The sequence below is a fragment of the Hydra vulgaris genome, chromosome 14 (assembly GCF_038396675.1).
Source record: "Hydra vulgaris chromosome 14, alternate assembly HydraT2T_AEP".
Taxonomy (NCBI): domain Eukaryota; kingdom Metazoa; phylum Cnidaria; class Hydrozoa; order Anthoathecata; family Hydridae; genus Hydra; species Hydra vulgaris.
The window spans coordinates 16,889,559-16,909,816 of NC_088933.1; the positions used below are offsets into that span (position 1 = coordinate 16,889,559).

At 27.8% G+C, this 20,258-nt stretch overlaps 1 protein-coding gene across 1 annotated transcript in view; it reads left to right on the forward strand.

Annotated features, from left to right (window-relative positions):
• Positions 1-20,258, forward strand: part of LOC101236625 (ankyrin repeat domain-containing protein 13C-A) — a 74,685-nt gene that overhangs the window by 21,779 nt on the left and 32,648 nt on the right. The window contains exons 4-7 of the mRNA XM_065818465.1: positions 3,789-3,874; positions 4,408-4,453; positions 10,967-11,033; positions 13,406-13,482. Of these exons, the coding sequence (XP_065674537.1) occupies positions 3,789-3,874; positions 4,408-4,453; positions 10,967-11,033; positions 13,406-13,482 (276 nt within the window). The remainder of the gene's footprint in view (positions 1-3,788; positions 3,875-4,407; positions 4,454-10,966; positions 11,034-13,405; positions 13,483-20,258) is intronic.

Sequence of the window (20,258 nt, forward strand, 5' to 3'; positions counted from 1 at the left end):
ATATATATATATATATATATGTATATATATATATATATGTATATATGTATATATATATATTTATATATATACTATTATAAATGTATATATAATTGTATATATGTATATATAGTATATAAATATATATAAAATTGATTTTTTTGTTATATTGATTATATAGCTTTGATATCATTCATCGAGCACTCTTTATTATTATTAATGTTAGAAGCAGTGAAATTAGCACTTTAAGAACAATAACGCCCAATGTGCATGAAACACTAACATAAACAAAACATCTACTAAATGCATTCATTAGCTCAGATTAAAATATAACAAAGCCTTACACAAAACAAAATAAAAGTTCTATTAAATTGTATTTTCAAATATCTACCATGTATATCTGGCCAGAAAATGTTGCTAAGAGAGGCGTTAATAAAGTTCTGATTCTATGAATACGGTTTTCTTGTTTCGCGTTGCTTGCCCTGGACAAAATCGCAATATAACCATAGTTCAGTTTTTGTATACTTTGGGAAAGTTAGGGCGCTTTCAACGAATTATGCATTATTTTCCAATTCGTAGGTACAGTTTTCTGCCCTGCGATAGGCATTTTGCTATCATTGAAGGTACGAAACGGATATTAGAAACAGTTTAACTTCCTTCGCAATGGATGGACGTGGTCTCCCAAAAATTTCCTGTTGTCAGAATTTCTGGCGCTGATATTAAGGATTATCAAAGTCATTTTCAATCTTTCTTTAAGAAGACAATTATGGCTAATAAAGAAAAATTCGCAGTGAGTAGTTATTTTATTTTTGAATATTCCAATTTGCACAAAGATATGGTTGCAGTTCCATTGGACATGGAGAGTTCTGTTTTTAAATGTTTTGTTATTGAAAAACCTAATGTCAATCCCTCATTGCCAACCGTCTCGATGTACACTGCCAGTTTGCCAATTAAATCTGCCAAATTCAAAGGTTTGCAAAAACTAAACAAGTTTATTAGTGATGAGGCTAAATCGTTTCATCAGTCGTTACTTTCCATCCAAAATAGTGAAGGTAATGACTCCAATGATGAGATTATTGAGTTGGATGAATAAACATTTTGATAGCCTAAACATTTTGAATAATAGTTTCTTAGCTGATATTGTGTTAATGTTCTACCAGCTTTTATTAAATTTTTTTATTCTACTTTATGTTACATTGCTATTGAGCTGATAAATATGTTTTGTAGACATTTATTTCTTATTTTTCGTTCCCCCTTGACACATGAGATCAAGACCTAAGTACCGCATTGTTTATTAGCCTTTACTGAACAAGCTTCAATGATTTATCCTCTAAAAATACTTATCTTTTATCTCTCTAGACTCACTTAATTTAAATTAGTAATTTGCATTAGTATTTTTTTTTGAATAACTTAAAAAATAAATTATTTTTTGTTTTTTTAACCTCCTGAAAAATGTTTATTTTTTGACTTGGGACGTTCTAGATCTCAGGTCTTCATATATATATATATATATATATATATATATATATATATATATATATATATATATATATATATATATATATATATACATACATACATACATACATTTATACATACATACATATATATACATACATACATACATACATTTATACATACATACATATATATACATACATACATACATTTATACATACATACATATATATACATACATACATACATACATTTATACATACATACATATATATACATATATATATACATATATACATATATGTATATATATATTTACATATATATATATACATATATCAACTTGTTTCTCCGTGCAGCGGCTTTGTTCATCAAGGTTCGTGTTTCGGAGTTATAGAGTTGAGAGAGGGTTATAACCACTATTAAGTAGCCTCCTCATCTGTAGTGGCCTTCTCGGCCTTGAGGAGGTGAATAGCAAAGTATATATATATATATATATATATATATATATATATATATATATATATATATATATATATATATATATATATATATCAGGGCTTGTGATAAAGCGAGCGCGATTGCGCTCCGCTCGTAAAACGCGCCCGTAAACGGTATTTTCAAACGTTCTAGGCGCGATAAACAACGCTCGTTCAGCTTATAACGAGCGTATAAAATAACGCTCGTCCAATAGTTCGGGATTATTTTTTTATTTTCATAAAATATTTAAAAAAGATTTTTTATTAAAGATATTCTATTATCATAGCACTAATATAAAATATAAAAAGCACTACGCCGTTCTCTTTTGCACTAACGTAATGAATGAGCGGTTTGAAGTCGTTAATAGTCACTAATTTCAATTATGGAATGTGCACGTGGAAACACAATGTGAATACAAAAATGCGCAAATAAAATAAGAATAGAAAATTAGAAAACCACTATAAGAAAATTGAAACTGCAGAGTATTTTTAACCGTGTGAAAATATCAAGTAAGATTTATTTGATTTATTGTTTGTAATATTCCACACATCGTTTATAATCAAAATAAATATTAAATAATACAGTAGTTTTTAAAATTAGTTTTTGTTTATAGTAAGGTTTTTTTATTAACTATTATTTATTTTAACTCAAATTTAAAACGATTCTGTTGTTTAGAATGTTCGCAATCGCATTCGAAAAGGAAACAAAGTAATGACGTCAACATTTATAAAATGGAAAGTTATTATTCTAATTTATTATTATTTTTTTTAAGATAAAAAAACGTAATTTAAAAAAGAAATTTTAGAAAAAAATTAAATAATTAATTTGAATAAAAAATATCAAGAAATATAAAAACCATTAACCGTTAATTAAGTTTACTAGCGTAACATTTTAAAATACATATATCAAAACAACGAATCAAAACTAAGTCACTAAATTATACTTCAATACAAAATCAATAAGAAGTTGCGTTTTTGTTTGATATTATTTTTTTATAACATAAGTAGTTAAAAATAAAATCGCGATCTGACAATATACAAGAAGTTTAGAAGTATAAAAATCTACTTCGTTGAAGAAGTTTGATGAGTGTGATACTAATTCAAACATTTTTTGACGAAAGAATTATGTAACAAATAAAAAAAGATATAAAAAAATAAAAAGCTTTTTATGAGCATCGCCTTCAGCAATTTTCATGATCGCGCTCGCCCACGTTATTTCGAGCGCACATAATCACGCTCGATGAAAACGTATTCTAATTTTACGAGCACGATGTAACACGCTTGACGATTTTCTTCATCACAAGCCCTGTATATATATATATATATATATATATATATATATATATATATATATATATATATATATATATATATATATTTAGCCCTCAGAATTAGGGTCAGTATTCAGCAAAGCTGAAATTACTGCCAACCTAAAAGTATATAAAGTCAGCAAAAACTTGCAGACCTCGTTTCTATCTTTTATGGTAAAACCTTTGTGTCAATTTTTTTTTGCCAACCTGATGCCGAAGCCTAATAGCTTAAGGTCAGCAAAAAATTGCCAACTTTTTTTTTCCTAATTTCGTAGGCTGTATTTATATGTATATATATATATATATATATATATATATATATATATATATATATATATATATATATATATATATATATATATATATATATATATATATATATGCAACCCTCAGAATTAGGGTCAGCATTCAGCAATGGCGACCTAACTGCCGACCTGAAAGTATTTGAGATCGGCAAAAAATTGCCAAATAAAAACACTTTTTGTTGTAAATAAAAATACATTTTGTTGTAAATAAAAATACTTTTTGTAATTATATCTACTTATCTGTTTTTCTTTTTTAGTTAAACTAGTTCTAAAGCGTGTGAAACAACAAAGTAGAAATAGTTTTGATGACAGGAAGCCAAAACTAGTTGAAACATTAAATAAGGTATTTCATACACAGGAAGTTCAAGTAAAAGGTTTTACTCATTAATTTCTATTTTATTAAATTTAGTGTAATTAAAAATTGTTTTAATCTTAATATTCTAATTTTGAATTATCGCAATTGAATTTTGAATATCGAACACAACAATATTTTTTTAACCCGTAAAAGCTTGGAGATAAAAAGGTGGGTCACTTAAAGTTGTTTTCAATCAAATAAAGTTGTTTTCAATCAAATAAAGTGTTTTCAAGTTAACAGTTAAAAACACTTGAATTGATTTTCTGTTAGTTTTTCTTTTAGTTAAACTATTATTTTATTTATCTAATAAAAATACACTTCTGAATGGTTTATAGAAAGAATGGGTTTAATAAAAATAAATAAACCCTATAGTTGGTGTATAGAAATAATTGATATCTAATTAAAATAAATAAACTGTCTGATTGCTTTATAAAAATGTATAAACTTTTTGATTAATTTATAGAAGTTTAATAATACAGCCTATTTAAATTTATTTTACTTAAAATTTTATTTACTTTTAGTTCGAAGATTTTCAATTGAAAATCAAGTGGGAATTTCACAGTTGGGGTTTGTGATTTACAAATATTTTTGAGTTTTAATTAAATTTTAGAATTATACTATTAGGACTCAAATCCACTCCAAATTTCTCTTATTATATTACAGTTATAACCCAAAACATCCATCCACCCAATATTTAATTCATAAAATTGTTTTTGGGTTGTATACTGTGCACAGATGAAAGTATAAGGAAGTCAAAGTAAAACATGTCTTTCAATCGCGGGATTCCGAATAGAAAAACAGTATTACATATGAATAAGCTCTTCCTAAATAATTGCCATGTGTACCATCATTTTCAAGTGGGAGGCTGAATTAACGCAAATTTCATAAGTGCGAACTGGCATAAGTGCAAAGCGTTGCAAAAACTGGCATAAGTGCAAACTGGCAAACGTGTGAATTGGTATAAGTGCATTAAAAGAATTTGCAAAATTGTTTTGCACTTATGCTAATTCGCACATGCCAAAACATTGGCATAAGTGTGAATTAGCATTAGTGCGAAACAGTTGCAAAAACTGGCCATAAGTGCAAACTGGCATAAGTGTGAATTGGCATAAGTGTGTCATACAAGTTTGCAAATATTGGCGTAAGTACGTAGCATTTACAAAAACTGGCATAAGTGCAAACTGGCATATCTGTAAATTGGCATAAGTGCGCCGAATAAATTTGCAAACATTAGCATAAGTGCGAACTGCCATAAGTGCGAAGCAGTTACAAAAACTGGCATAAGTGCAAATTGGTATAAGTGCGCCAAATAAATTTGCAAATATTAATGTAAATGCAAATTGACGTTTTGTATTTATGCCAATTTGCACTTATGCCAATGTTTGCAAATTTGTTCGGTGCACTTATGCTAATTCGCAGTTATGCCAATTTGCACTTATGTCAGTTTTTGTAACTGCTTCACACTTATGCCAGTTCACACTTATGTCAGCTCACACTTATGTCAGTTCACACTTATGAAATTCGCGCTTATTCAGTCGTTCCTTTTCAAGTAGTGTCATTTCTTTTTGAGAATTTTTGATAACAATATCTCATGTCTAACTGGTTGCATCGGTGATTATCCTTTTTTAATAACACAATCAAGATCCTCTTCAATACTTAAAGGAGTAATTACAGACTCAGGTACCATTTCAGGTTCCTCAATCAAATTCAGCATATCAGACTTAACTAATGCTCTTACTAGACCAGGATTGGAAGCGTTTAATCATTTCAGAAATTCTATCAAAAGTTTTGGACATTTAAATGAAGAAGACACTGTAATTGTTTCTTCATTGACTTCAACGGAGCTTCGACCATTATGCAGGTATTGCAGAAGTCTACTCATATCAGTTTGGCATTGATACATACAAACCATTAAAGCTGTATGCATTTTCTTGCTTGTTTTATTGTCAGCATCTTTTGTAAGCATAAAATTAGTAGCTATGGCTGTAAATAGAATCTCTGCGAAAAAGTGCTTTAATGGGAACTAAAGTTGTAATAATCTCTGAAATTAATTTCTACTAGGTAAATATCAATGAATGATTTTTGTTTATAATTTTTTACTTTTTAAAGTTGCTCCACCCTTTCTTGCAGTCTATTACTAAAGCTGTTTTCTAAATTCAGCTTTAATATATCTTTTTAAGATGTCGTTCTTGGTCGGTGATCATCTAATTATTTATATCAATTTGGGCATTTTTTTTTTTTTTTTATGAGAGGCTCCTAATTCATTTATTTAAATTTTAGTTCTTACATTTTCTTGATTGTAGCCCAGCAAATCTTCCTAAATTTCCTCATTCTTGAATGAATCATTGTCAGAAAATTCATTTTCAAGTTCTGGCTGATTTGCATTAAATTCTCTCTTTTTATAAAAAACATTAATTACAGCAAGTTGTATGACGTAGGCAAAATGTAATTGTTGATTAGCAGCCAGCAACTTTCACACTTTAATCATTATACTAGCTCTGATGGTCATTATAGCCTCAATGTCGCTGTGTAAATCAAGACTATGATCTTTAAGTTATTTTTCTAATACTTCAATGCACTTTTCTGATGACATGAAACCTGTTATTCACTCTAAACCTAAACTCCAGAAGTGAGAATTTTGTCTATGAACAATAATATTCATATAGCAATGATTTTGAAGTGATGTACATTTGTCAAAAAACTAAAAAAGTCTCTTTCCTACTATAAATTTTGCTTTTTTGAGTGCTTCAATTTGATGAACTAAACCTAATCTTATTTTATTGATGTACTCTACTGGATGATTACGAATTGTGCTTACTGACGTGGATAGATTTCTGAATCCCATAGTAGTTAGAGCGGCACGTAAATCTGTTGAAGAACAAATCACATTAAATGAGACCCTGTCAGATGCCATTAGGCAAGCAAGTGTAGCATGAGTTGTTTAATCTTCCCTTTTATAAATGGAAAAGTATTCTATTAGTGGTTTAGATTACCTTTTTGGTGGTTTATTTCCTAATATTACCAAAGAAAGCACTTTCTTCGGTAATATTAGGATGGGTTAGACTTCTGACCTTCACATTATGGAATGACAACATGTGTATATGAAGTCCTTTTGTTAAACCAATTGACAATTTACACATCGCTGTCTGGCTTTTCTCATCCCATAGAAAATGTCTAAACACCTGAGTTACTTTTAATTGTAAAATCCACAAACATCCTGCTTATTTAATTTTAAAAGTCTACCTTATAAAAAAGTTTATTTTGCAGAATTACAGAACAGAACAAAATAAGTAACCAACATGATATATTGCAAAGATTTTCACTTTTTTTTTCTCTAAATCAAACCTTTTCGATAATTTTTTTAATATCTTTTTTTCAAAATTTATTTGGAATCCCGGGATTGATATTTGATAATCTTGGTATTTTGGAGTTATTAAAAAGACTGTGATTTTGGGATCCCGAGGTTGCAATTGCTAGTTCATTTTCTTGAACTTTCATAATGATCTATTTTATTTATTTTTATGGCACCATGCATTCCTTATGGTTTCTCTTAGATCTGTTAAGAAACTTCAGGGTTTCAATTTTACCTAACAGTTTTCAATAAGATTTAAGTTGGGTGAATGGCTTTGTCACAGGGCAAGAACATTAATTTTTTTTTGAGGATTTTTGCCTGATGGCAAGTTGCTTTGAAAAAATCTCAAGTTCTAATTTAAAACCAATTTAACACAAAGTTTCTAATTAATTAACAGCTAAAACATTTTTTACATACATACATACATATAAATATCATGAGCTTTTCTTTATTCATTTAAATTTTGTTTTTAAAAATAAGCTTTTCTTTAATCACTGTGAAAATTGTTTTTATTGCAAACTAGAATCATTAGATGTCATAAAAAACTTTTTTTTTCTCTCCTAATAACATTTCCTAATATTATATATAAAACTAATTAAGTCAATTACATATTGAAACATATATATTTGACTTTTTTATTTTTTTATAATTATAATTTTAAATTATTATCGTTTAGATTTTTAAAGAGATAAATAGTTATTAAATATAACTTTAATGTTTGTCATCAAAGGTTATCAAATTTGAACTTTTATACCCAATAAATTATACCATATTGACTTTTCTGTTCTTTTAACCAATATCCAACAATCAGATAAGTTCAAAATTTTTGATTTGATAACATCCACAACACTAGAGTAACTTATTGATTACAGGATTATTATTTTTTATAAATCAAATAAATCAATACGTTTATTTAATTTTAAAAATGTTTCAAATGTAATAAATACGTTTCTAGTAAATATTTGTGAAGTTTAACATGAACTATGCTTCAATTTGGTATAATTTTGAGTTGAGACATCAATAAACTTCTTGTAAAATAGTTTTTTTTGTAAAATGGCTTTATATATCTTTATATTATATTTTTATATATATATATATATATATATATATATATATATATATATATATATATATATATATATATATATATATTTTTTTTTATAAAAATTTTCGCTTTCAGAGGATTTCTCACATATTCTAGTCACTTTTCATTATAGGGTTAAGTGCATAATAGAAATAATTTGCGTAAATAAAAGTAATATTGTAAACAATTGATAACATTAAATTTTCTATTTTCAGATAAAGCACATGCCATATTATAGGCCATAAGTTTTTTTTCTTAAATTGAGCGCTTACTTTTCTAAAAAATGTGTGCTCTTTTTTACATGAACTAATTATTGACAAATACAAAAAACAACTTTTTTTTTTAACATCTTTGCTTACAACAAGGCTGCAAGCAACCACTAATTTAAGTTGGAAGTTACTGGAAGAGAAAAGATGAAGATTGTAGAGCAAGGTAATGATTGACAGACGACTTAAATGATTGCAAATTATATGAATCAGGAAAGCAATTCCAAAGAACTGATGTTCAAGGAAAAAAACTAGATGAATAAGAGTTTTTGGAGCACTTAAGAATAGTCACAGAAAAAGGATGAGACTTAATTGAATGATGAGTAACACAAGAATAAATTTTAGTAGATGGCACAAGATTTACAAATACTTTAAAACCCGTTGCTTTTAATTTGTTGTAATTATTAAGATCTTATTTGTAACAGGAGCTTAAAAACTTTTGATATTTTGAAGGTATTTTAAAGTATGTCATTGTAATTAAACATAGTTAAAACTTATTTAAACTAATTTAACAAAAATTATAAATTGAATCTAAATTCGGTATTTGAAAAAGATTATTTTTCTTATTTATTTCTTAACACAATCTTATACTTAACATAATTTTTTGTTTGTTTATCACAATATATTTATTTATTTTAATAAAGTATTTTTAATAAAGATTATAAACAATTTATAAATAGATTTTATCAGTTACCAATAAGATATTTGTAAACATAATTTATGTTCTTAAACAAAATAAGTCAAAAGAACTTTAAACGATATTGAATTAATAAGAAACAAAAAATACATTTAAGAAAAGAATTCTTTTAAACAAAAGCACTTCTCCCTTTTTATAATAAAAAAAAGTTTTTAATTTTTTCCTTTTAATAATCTATGATAATCTATGATAGAGAGACATAATGAATTTAATGTACTGAGTTAGTTAGCAGACTGTTAGAAAAAACTTTTACAAAAATTTTACATTCATTTGAAATTCTGAATAAACGTCACGTAAAAATGTTAAGAGATAATTTAAATATTAAAGTTTTGCTAATGCTTTCGACATATATACTAATGCTTTCGACATATATATTTTACAAAAAATTTTTTGCTTTACTGAACGCTTTTGACATTTACGAAGGAAGCAAATTTTTTTTGTGGCAAATTTAGTTCCATTACTTTATCTTTAAATCTTTAAATAAAATTTGTAATAAAATAAAAATAAAGCAGTATTTTTTCCTTATAATAATAAGTTTTATATAAGTTTTATTTTATCTATAATAATTTATAATAATCTATAATAATTTATAATAATCTATAATAATTTAAGGTCAAAGGAACTTAACACATTACTTTACACTTTATTTAATTAATGAGAAATAAAAAATACATTTGTGAAAAGAATTCTCTTAAACAAAAGCAATTCTTCCTTTTTATAATGAAAAGAAAAGTTTTAATTTTTCTTTCACTTATGATAATCTATGATAATATATGATAATCTATGATAATATATGATGAAGAGACTTATATTTTACGTAATGAATTAGTTAGTAGATGATTAAAAAAAAACTTTAATTAAAATTGCAAAGTTATTTTACATTCATTTGAAACTAAGTTCTACAATCAACATTTTACTATTTTACATTCCTTCAAAATAAATTAAAATTTTTAAAATCATGTCTAATTTAAAGTCTATTAAAATTTAAAAATATCTTTATCAAACAATTTGTGTCTTAAAAAAAATCTTTTTTATTAAATTGCTTTTGCGACTTCTTTATAAACAATGTTAAAAGATGATTTAAATATTTCAAAAAATTTTTTTTTGCATAACTGAATGCTTTTGACCTTAATATTTTACAAAAAAGTTTTCGTTTAAGCTGAACACTTTCGACATTTACAAAAAAAACGAGCTGCATAACGCTTCTTAACAAGGCCAAAGAATTTTTTTTTGGCAAATCTAGTTTCATTACTTTATCTCTAAATCCTTAAATATAATTTGCAATAAAATAAAAATAAAATTTTTTTTAGAACAATAAAACTTTTTAGTTTATATTTAGGAAGTATTTTATTAAATAAGTTTAAATGCTCATACAATTTTCTTATGTTCTAATTAATAATAAAAAATTCAAAATACAAACTGAAACAAAATTTGTTTTTTAAGTTTTGCAGAAAACAAAAAGTTTTATTAATATTACTTATTAATGTTACTTCTCTTTTTATAGAATTTTTAAATAAAAAAAAAACAAAAACCATAACTGGCGTTAAAAATCAATAGTCACCCTTTTGGGCGACTCAATTGCATTAAAAGAATATTTTTAGTTGTTCTTCACAAAATTTGGTCATCTAGTCATCTGGTAATATATATATTTGTATTTAAATATAAAATTACTTTTGTTTAGTTCCTTTAATATCTCGATTTCTTCCATCAGACACTTGTAATATCTCAAAAAAAGGTTCTAACATTAGGTAAGTTTTTAAATTTTTAGCTAATGGTTTTCATAACTTAATTAAATAATTGAATAATGAATAAACTTTTTCAGCAATAAAAAAAAGTTAATTCAATGGTCAAAACAAATTAAAATCATGTTTTAGTTTTTTATAACTACTTATTTTGATGTAAAAATACGAATTACATTTAAGCATAAATTACTTTACATAACTTATATAAAACTATATAATTTATTTACATTTAAAAGTAATTTGTTTTTTTTTCACATAAATTATATAACATGTAAAACTTAATTACTTAAGTTTTTTAAACTGCTACTTTAAAAAGTAACAGTTTACTTTTACAAGTAAAATTTATTTGCATTTTTACTTTTACTTGTAAATGTAACTTACTTTTAATGGTAAGTCGTGTAAAGTAATTTACTTTGAAAAGTAATTTTGGTTATATTTATGTAAAAAATTTACATCGAAATGTAATTTACTTTTTATATGTAAAAAAAAATCATTTATGAAGTAAACTTCCATAAATGCGGTAGTGGTAAAGCGCTCGCTTTATAAGCGAGAGGTTCCGAGTTCGATCCCCACCACATCCCTGGTAGTACCGCGCTCAACTTGTTTCTCCGCGCAGCAGCCTTGTTTGTCAAGGTTCGTGTTTTGGAGTTATAGAGCCTCCTCATCTGTAGTGGCCTTTTTGGCCTTGAGGAGGTGAATAACAAAAAAATAAAAATGAAATAAAAAAATAAAAAAAAATTTATAAAGCATAAAACTTACTTTAAAAAGTAAAATAAAACTACATCATAACTACAAATTACTTTTACTTTTTTAATTTAAAAAAAATGTAAAAGTAATTTGTAGTTATGATGTAGTTTTCACTTCTCTTATTCAGCGTGGTCGTTGTCAGGGCCGTCCCGAAGAGGTCTCTCATTGGGGGTGGGGGTGTCATGTGTTTTTTGCCAACTAGAGACACACACACAAAAAATAAGGTTCATGTTGTTCGAAATTTTTCCAACTATACTTCAAAACTTGCCAACTGCAATGCTAAATGTACAAATGTGCTAACTCAAATGCATATATAACAGCTTGATGGGAGGGGATACCTCCTACATTTCCTGTTCAGGATGGCGCTGGTTATAGCAACTGCTCTGACAGAAATGGAAATTAATTTTTTGTTTGTTTATTTATTAATAGCTATTAATATCTGGACTAATAGTCTAATAGACTAATTTCAATTAGTCTATTCCAGAATAGACTAATTTCAATTAGTCTATTCCAGACAACAAATATTCCAGTTAGTCATTTCAAGAAATAACTTTCGTTTTGATAAGATCGAAAGTTGTTTCTTGTAAGTAATCTCTATTTCACAAACAAACCTTACAAGAATAAAGTATCCTCTTAAAAATTTCGGAGCTTCTAAATCTGTGGTACATGGGGTTGTAGTCCCAATAATCCAGGACTGGTTTAAACTTTTCCTCCTTGGTTTTAGTAAAAAATACTTTTACGCAAAAGTATTTAAAAAAACAACTATTATGTCAATTATGTCTTTCAAATAGTCTACCCTTTCTAAGTCTTCCTTGGGTATATACGCCTTCTCACTGCCATGTTTTAGCTTTGTCTGAATTCTAGACTTTACTTTTTGCAGTACAAGATCCTGTCAAAGTTATTGTTGAATATAAGTAAATTTTATTTATTTTATATAAATTACTTTTAATTTACTATAATTTTATATAATTTAAAAGTAATTTATTTTATATAAAATACTTTTAAATTATTTAAAATGTAACCTTATGTAATTTAAGTTTTATTTTATATAATTTATCTTTAATAAAGATTTGTTATTACTTTTAAAATAAAAAATCCCTACTTAAAAAATATTATTTTATTAGTAAATTTAATTTACATTTGGTGCATATTATTTTTATGTAATTTTTTTTCATATGCAAGTAATTTTTTTTTTAATTAGTTACTTTTATAGGTAAATGTAAATTACAATTTGAGGAACTTTTATATTATGTAATGTAATTTTCAAATGTAATTAATTTTTAAATGTAAAAGTAAATAGCTTTTTCATGTGACTTTTACATGTAAAAGTAAATTAATTTTTAACGTAATCTTCTTTTACATAACTTACTTTTGAAAGTAAAAAAACTTACATTATAAAGTAAAAGTCGTTTCAAAAAAATTAATTACTTATATAGAAATGTAAATTTAGATAAATGTTTAAAATTACTTATGTAATTTACTTTTTGATAAAAAATTAACTCGTGTAAGTAAAAAAAAGTTAGTAATGGAGCCATCCCTAATAATAAACTGTTGTAATATGATAATCCTTTGCTCAAAATTTTTGAAACAGCACTGACTATATTTTTAAATAAATAACAATTTTTTTTAAGGATGGACACTACATTAATAGAATTTACAGATATGAAATGGCATCGCGGAGATATTTCATTTCTTTTTAGCGAATCAGGTGAATATCTTTTTAATAAATTATGTGGTATCTTAATTAAGGTAGTCAAAAATATATATACATATATATATATTTATATATATATATTTTTTTTCAGCCAATCGTTATCGCAATAATTTAGATCTTCCTATATTTATGAACGTGATGTACTTGATGAGTCACCTACTCTTCATCTTCTAGGATTAACTCTTACTTCCAATCTTTCTTGGAAACCATATATCAAATCGGTTGCAAAATTAGCATCTGCTAAGGTTGCATCTCTTTATCGAGCTCGCCACTTTCTTACTCTGGATACTATTCTCTATCTCTATAAATCACAAATCTGGCCTTGTATGGAATACTGTTGCCATATCTGGGGCGGATCTTCTAATGATGCCCTTTCTCTTTTAGACAAGGTGCAAAAACGCATTGTAAACATTGTTGGACCTTCTCTTGCAGCCAACCTTCAACCATTATCTCATCGTGGTAATGTTGCTTCTCTTTCTCTTTTCTACAAATACTATAATGGGCACTGCTCTAAAGAGCTAGCGTCTCTTGTGCCATCTACTAAAATTCATTCTCGTGTTACTCGTCATTCAATTAAGTGTCATCCTTTTTCTGTGACTGTTCCTAAGTGCTCCAAAAACGCTTATTTGCCTATTTTTTTTCCTCGAACATCAGCTCTTTGGAATTCGCTTCCTTCATCTTGCTTTCCTGATTCATATAATTTGCAATCTTTTAAATCGTCCGTCAATCGTTATCTTGCTCTACAATCTTCATCTTTTCTCTTACAGTAACTTCCAACTTTAATTAGTGGCTGCTTGCAGCCTTGTTGGAAGCGAAGATGTTTAAAAAAAAAAAAAAAAAACAATATATATATATGTGTGTGTGTGTGTGTGTGTGTTTGTGTGTGTGTGTGTGTGTGTGTGTGTGTGTGTGTGTGTGTGTGTGTGTGTGTGTGTGTGTGGTGTGTGTGTGTTTTAAACAGTTTTATCATGATTTACCTTTTATTATAGCATTATTTCATATACACACTATATAGTTTTATTATAGCATGATTTTATATACACACACATATATGTGTGTGTATATATATATATATATATATATATATATATATATATATATATATATACATACACACATATATATGTGTGTGTATATATATATATATATATATACATTAGGGCGGGTCATACTTTTTTTTTTTTAGAGTTGCTAACCTGGCTATGGTCTAAAAAGTTGCTCTAGGTGCTACTTATTGTAAAAAGGCCAAAAACATTTAAAACAACAGGTGTCTTGTACTTGCAACTTTACCGCAAAGATTTACCCTTTAATGGCTTATAGCTAAAAATATAAGAAATTCATCAAGCACTTAATATGATACAGAGGCCATATCCATGGCTAGCGCAAAAAAGTATTTTTTTGGGGGTTTTATAAGCATTTTTTGCTTACTATAAAAAAAAGTTAAAAAAAAAGATGCACCCCCTTAATTGCGGCCCTGTCAACGATAAGGGGGTGTTATCGACGTCGAAACATAAAATTCACTTAAATGGTGAAGTTCTAGATATTATTAGTTCAATGAAACAATATAATCAAACGTAATTTACAAAAAGTCTGATTTACAGCTAACACTAGGTAGTTCTGTTCTTAATGCAGTACACTGTAAAATCATTCCATGTCGTGATTCATGCCCAAAAACGGTTGAGCTTGCTGCAGAGATATCTTGGATAGCACGCTCAACTGCCTGAGAGTGACAGGGTATACCAAAAATGAAATCAAACTGACAGTGTTGAAGTTTTTCACTTTCAATAGCTGCTAGCAACGGTGGTGGTGTGAGGTTAGCTGTAGTCCAGTCAATCATATCAACGTAAGTCAAAGCATTGGCGTTTAGCTTGATACTTGACTTATCAAAAACACGCACAGAAGAACTACACGAAGTACTTCTCAAATTAATTATTTTTTCAGAACAGAAATGTCGCACAGAATCATCATTGTCACAAACACCAGAAAGAAGAATGTTTTCGGAGTGGGCAAAGTAGTTGTTGTTCTGCAACACAGGCTCTAATATTTTCCAATCTTCTGCTCCAAGCTTATGACACTGCTTCAGCAAGTAAAAAAAGTTCTTTGCACCATCAGCGCAAGAAGGATGACTCTTGATATTGAACCATGAAGGAGCGTAAACATTTACTATAAAGCGTACAATTTTGTATAGTGATGGGGAACAGACTTCTTTTGACATATACAATCTCAAAATTCTGTTGGCTTTTGTCAGCCACCTAGCATGGTTTAAATTTCCTGGCATTGCGTTCTGTAAAGACCTAATTTCATCACTATTTGTATAACCTTGCTGCACTGCTAAGCATGCTCTAAGAAGATATATTTGATCTGTACTTAGACTGTTCTTAACCTCATCATTAATCTCAACCACTTTTCCTAACATAGCTTTAAACTTTGAAATTGGTAAATCCTTGGGGTCAAAGTCTAGCGCACTCATAATTACACCACTGGAACTACTAGGACCTCTTGTACATCCTCCATCAATAGCAGAAATGTATTTCCGAAATGGTAATTCATTAGCATGCAACAGGCAAACAAGCCATTGCAGTGGTCTTGCAACGCCTTTCTCTAATTTTCGAATCACACCATTTCGTTTGCCTGTATTGGTTACTGTACCGTCACAAACAACTGCTAGTAGCGTACTTGCTGAATTTGTATTTGCAATTATCGATAATATCTCATTTGCAACGTCAACTGCTTTACCTGTTTCTGGCATTACATGATCAATGTAGTTATTGTTTGGAAATGATACAATAACATAATGTTCTTCCTTTATGCTTCTACTAATACCAGACTTCTCAACAAAAGTTAAGTCTTTCTTCCCATCAAATCCAATACAAATTAGTTCTTGCATCTCGGCAGCATGCTTAGAAACTTGTTTCTGCCGCCAAAGACCTCTCTGACGTCTAAGTTTTGCAGGATCTATTGCAGTTTCTGCCGACAATAGCTTCATATCTTTTAGCACTGCATTCACTACAAGACAAGCTTCTCTGTTACTAATCTTGCATCTGTCCAAAGCTTTGCACAACTCCGGATATTGTTTCATGTTTCTGGGTGCTGCAACACCATCATCAGATTCACCACTGGAAATTTCATAATCAAGAACTTCATCACCCATGTTTAGTTGAAGTTCTACGTCCTCACCACCATCATCATCAGCATCATCACTCATGTTGTTGTAGATATAATTTATTTTTGTCTCATATTTTATTTTCTGATTGCGCTCAAATTTTAAACGTTTGACTGCTCTCATTTCTTTCTTCTGCAACATACCTGTAGCTTTTATATCTATAGCACCTATATACATTTTCCTTTCAGTTTTTTGGTCCAACCAGAAAGACCATTCTGTTGGAGGTATTTTATGCGACAGTGGAGAAATACATTGTTATTTCTCTTGTATACCGCTGTCAACACATTTACAAGTACATATATCAAATACAGTTTGTAATGATTTCAAACAGTCTTGGTAGTTGATGGATGTCTTCTTAGAACTGGGATATTTAGCAAGACCCTTAACTTTATCAATCAATTTCTTTATACGATTGACTACACTCTTTGTGTCAATTACTGGGATACTCGCAGTGTTGTAGATACTTACAACTTCATGTGCTACAGCTGTCACTCTCTTCTGCATACAATCATATTTATTGTGCTTTAGGTAGTATTCATACAGTCTGTAAACATCACTAGATCTAGGAAGTTGATTTTTTTTTATAACTGCAGGCTGCCCCAGAACTGAGTGTTTAGTCCCAAGTCTTGTGCTGACGGACCCCATTTATTAATACTCAATACAATGGAAACCAACTTGTCCAAACAATATCATATAACAATTAGAAAAGATTGATTATAAACAACATGTTAAACACATATATTACCGTAATACAGGGTTTGATGAGGGTAAATTTACGATATGCTAGGATTACTTTTGGTTGAGTTAAGGTAATGTATGATTAATTTATGGTTACTTAGACTTATCTAATCTCATTTCATGTACCAGCGAATGTAATATAAACTAAACGCAGTGAACACTAATAAGAATATGCCTTTTTAAAATTGATATACGTTTTCACATTATTTCCACATTTTCAACTACAAGTTGCAAGTACTTACTGAGCTTAAAATTTAAAAAATCTTATGGTCCCTAGATTTTGGACCAATAGAACAACTTTTTATGCTATAGCCACAAAAAAAAAAAAGTATGACCCGCCTTAATATACATCTATATATACATGTATATATACATGTATATATACATGTATATATATATATATATATATATATATATATATATATATATATATATATATATATATATATATATATATATATATATATATATGTATATTTATTTATTTATTTATATAAAATGAATAAAAACAACTTTTGATGGAACTCTAAGTTTCATGCCTATCGGCAATCATCAGCCATTGTGTATTTTGTCACTTAAAAACCGTTTAAAAATCACAAATTAAAATTACGGTGGAACAAGTTCAGATGTTACAAAAACAAAAAGATGTTAAAGGCTTTTGTCCCCGGTGTCGAATTAGGATAGTAAAAATTTCTTTGAATGCCGGCCCTTTGATACTATTTCATATCTTTTATTTAGTAAGTTTTCTCCTTTATATGACAATATATGAAATTTCTTGCAGAGAAAAAGGTTGCAAACTTTAGATGCTTGATTGTAGGGCTTACATCGTGCTATTATTTTCCATGTAACAACAGGTTTTATATTTTTCGATTTTAGCTTCCATATTTCTTTGGAAAGTTCAGTGCCATTTTTATATTTGAGTACATTGAAAAATTTAAGATGGTTGCCATATCTTAATTTAAATGTGGTTTCACTTATACCGAAATAAACTTTATCTTTGAATCGAGGATCTCCAGAATTTACAGTGGCTTGGTATACGATATTGTTAGAAAGGCATTGGTTAATTAACGGACAAATTTTTTTGTCTATGCAGTTGCATTTTTTTGATGTATTATTTTTATCGCTTTTTAAAATTTTATTGTTATTTGCATTTATTAAAGACTTGACATTAGGCATGCAACTATAGCTAACTTTAATATAGTTGATAAGAACTGTCAATCAGGTTCAATGTTAGATCAAGATAATTGACAATTTTAATATTACATTGGATGGAGATAAGTAGATTGTTACTTTTAAAAATATGTGTAAAATGCTTTTTGATTTTTTCCATTTGTTGGCCGCTTCTGTTTTCAAAAATAGCAAGTCCGTCATCATGATACAAGCCAAAATTATTTTTATTGTAATGTTGAGAGAGCTGAAAAAATATATATATATATATATATATATATATATATATATATATATATATATATATATATATATATATATATATATATAAATACCAACTAGTTCTCACACTTCAGCTCCATCAAATGCTCCCATTGTGACATCAAATAATCTGCCTCTTTTCTTTATCCAAGCTTCATCGTTTTTTAAAATTAAAGATTTTCTTGCATTATATATTAATTTTTTATCATCGTCATTTATAATAACATGTTGTTCAGCGAAATTGATTGCATTGGTAAGAGTGTTTTCACTAATAGATGGGTAAAAATCATTTATATCAAAAATTAGAAATTTGCAAAGGTGTTTATTTTTGATTTTTTTAAACCAATCTATAACAAATTGGATGCTTTGCCATTGATTCAACCGTAGTTTATTTTTTAATTCGTGAATAATTTTAGATAAAATAACTTTACTAATTCTTCCTACCTCGTTTTTCGAAGGATTCAAAAGGCGAACTGAAGGGTTGTTAATAAAATTATCCTTATGGTCTTTTAAAGTGAAAAAACAGCCGGACAATCCGTTTATCTCAATATTGTTACACGCTTCATGGTGGATTAAAAGGTTTTTTCCTTCCTTGTTTATTTTAATTCTGGCATCGATTTTTTGTAGGTAGAAGTAATTGCGTTTGTTAACAGTTTGTTGTATTCATCTTTAGATAATTTATACAAATTAGATGTTTTGTCTGCCTTTATTAATGTTTTATGCGATGTACATATGAATTTTAAATCTTTTTGCATATTATTTTGAAACCTGTAGTTTATGTTGCAAAATTTTATTGATTTCATTAAGTTTAAAAGGTCTTTTTCGAAAGAACGCATTTCATTTATTTGTGGTGGACATTTTGATGTTTTGATTCCATAGTCTGTGTAATTTAAATCATTTCTTGAGTAGTTATTTATGAAAAAGAACGCCTTCCATCTCATTTTCTTTACGAGCATTTCTGTTTTGTTTAGCAGTTTTAATTTATATCCTTTTTCAGATGGAATTGGTATGTTTTTGATTGAATATTTCAAGTTTATTTTTTCCATTTTTTTGACGACTTAAGAAGAGTGCTCAACTTGTAGGAGAAAATTTATACAAAATACAATATATATATGTGTGTATATATATATATATATATATATATATATATATATACACACACACACACACACACTCTTGTTTGGTCGTTTTTAATTTTACTATTGTCAGGTCAGTTTTCGGTTGTTTGTTTTTTTTACGTTTTTTTTTTATTATTTGTTAGTCTGCCTGCCCCAACCAAACCCTCAGTCGGTATTGATGTAGCAACACTTCACACATGTTTTACAGTTAAAAAATCAAAATAAAACATTCAGAATGTTTTTAAAAACAGTTTAGCCTTTTAGTTTGCATTTATGTGGTTTTTAAAAAAAGCATTGAACTTAATTAGTTTTTTCAATTAAAT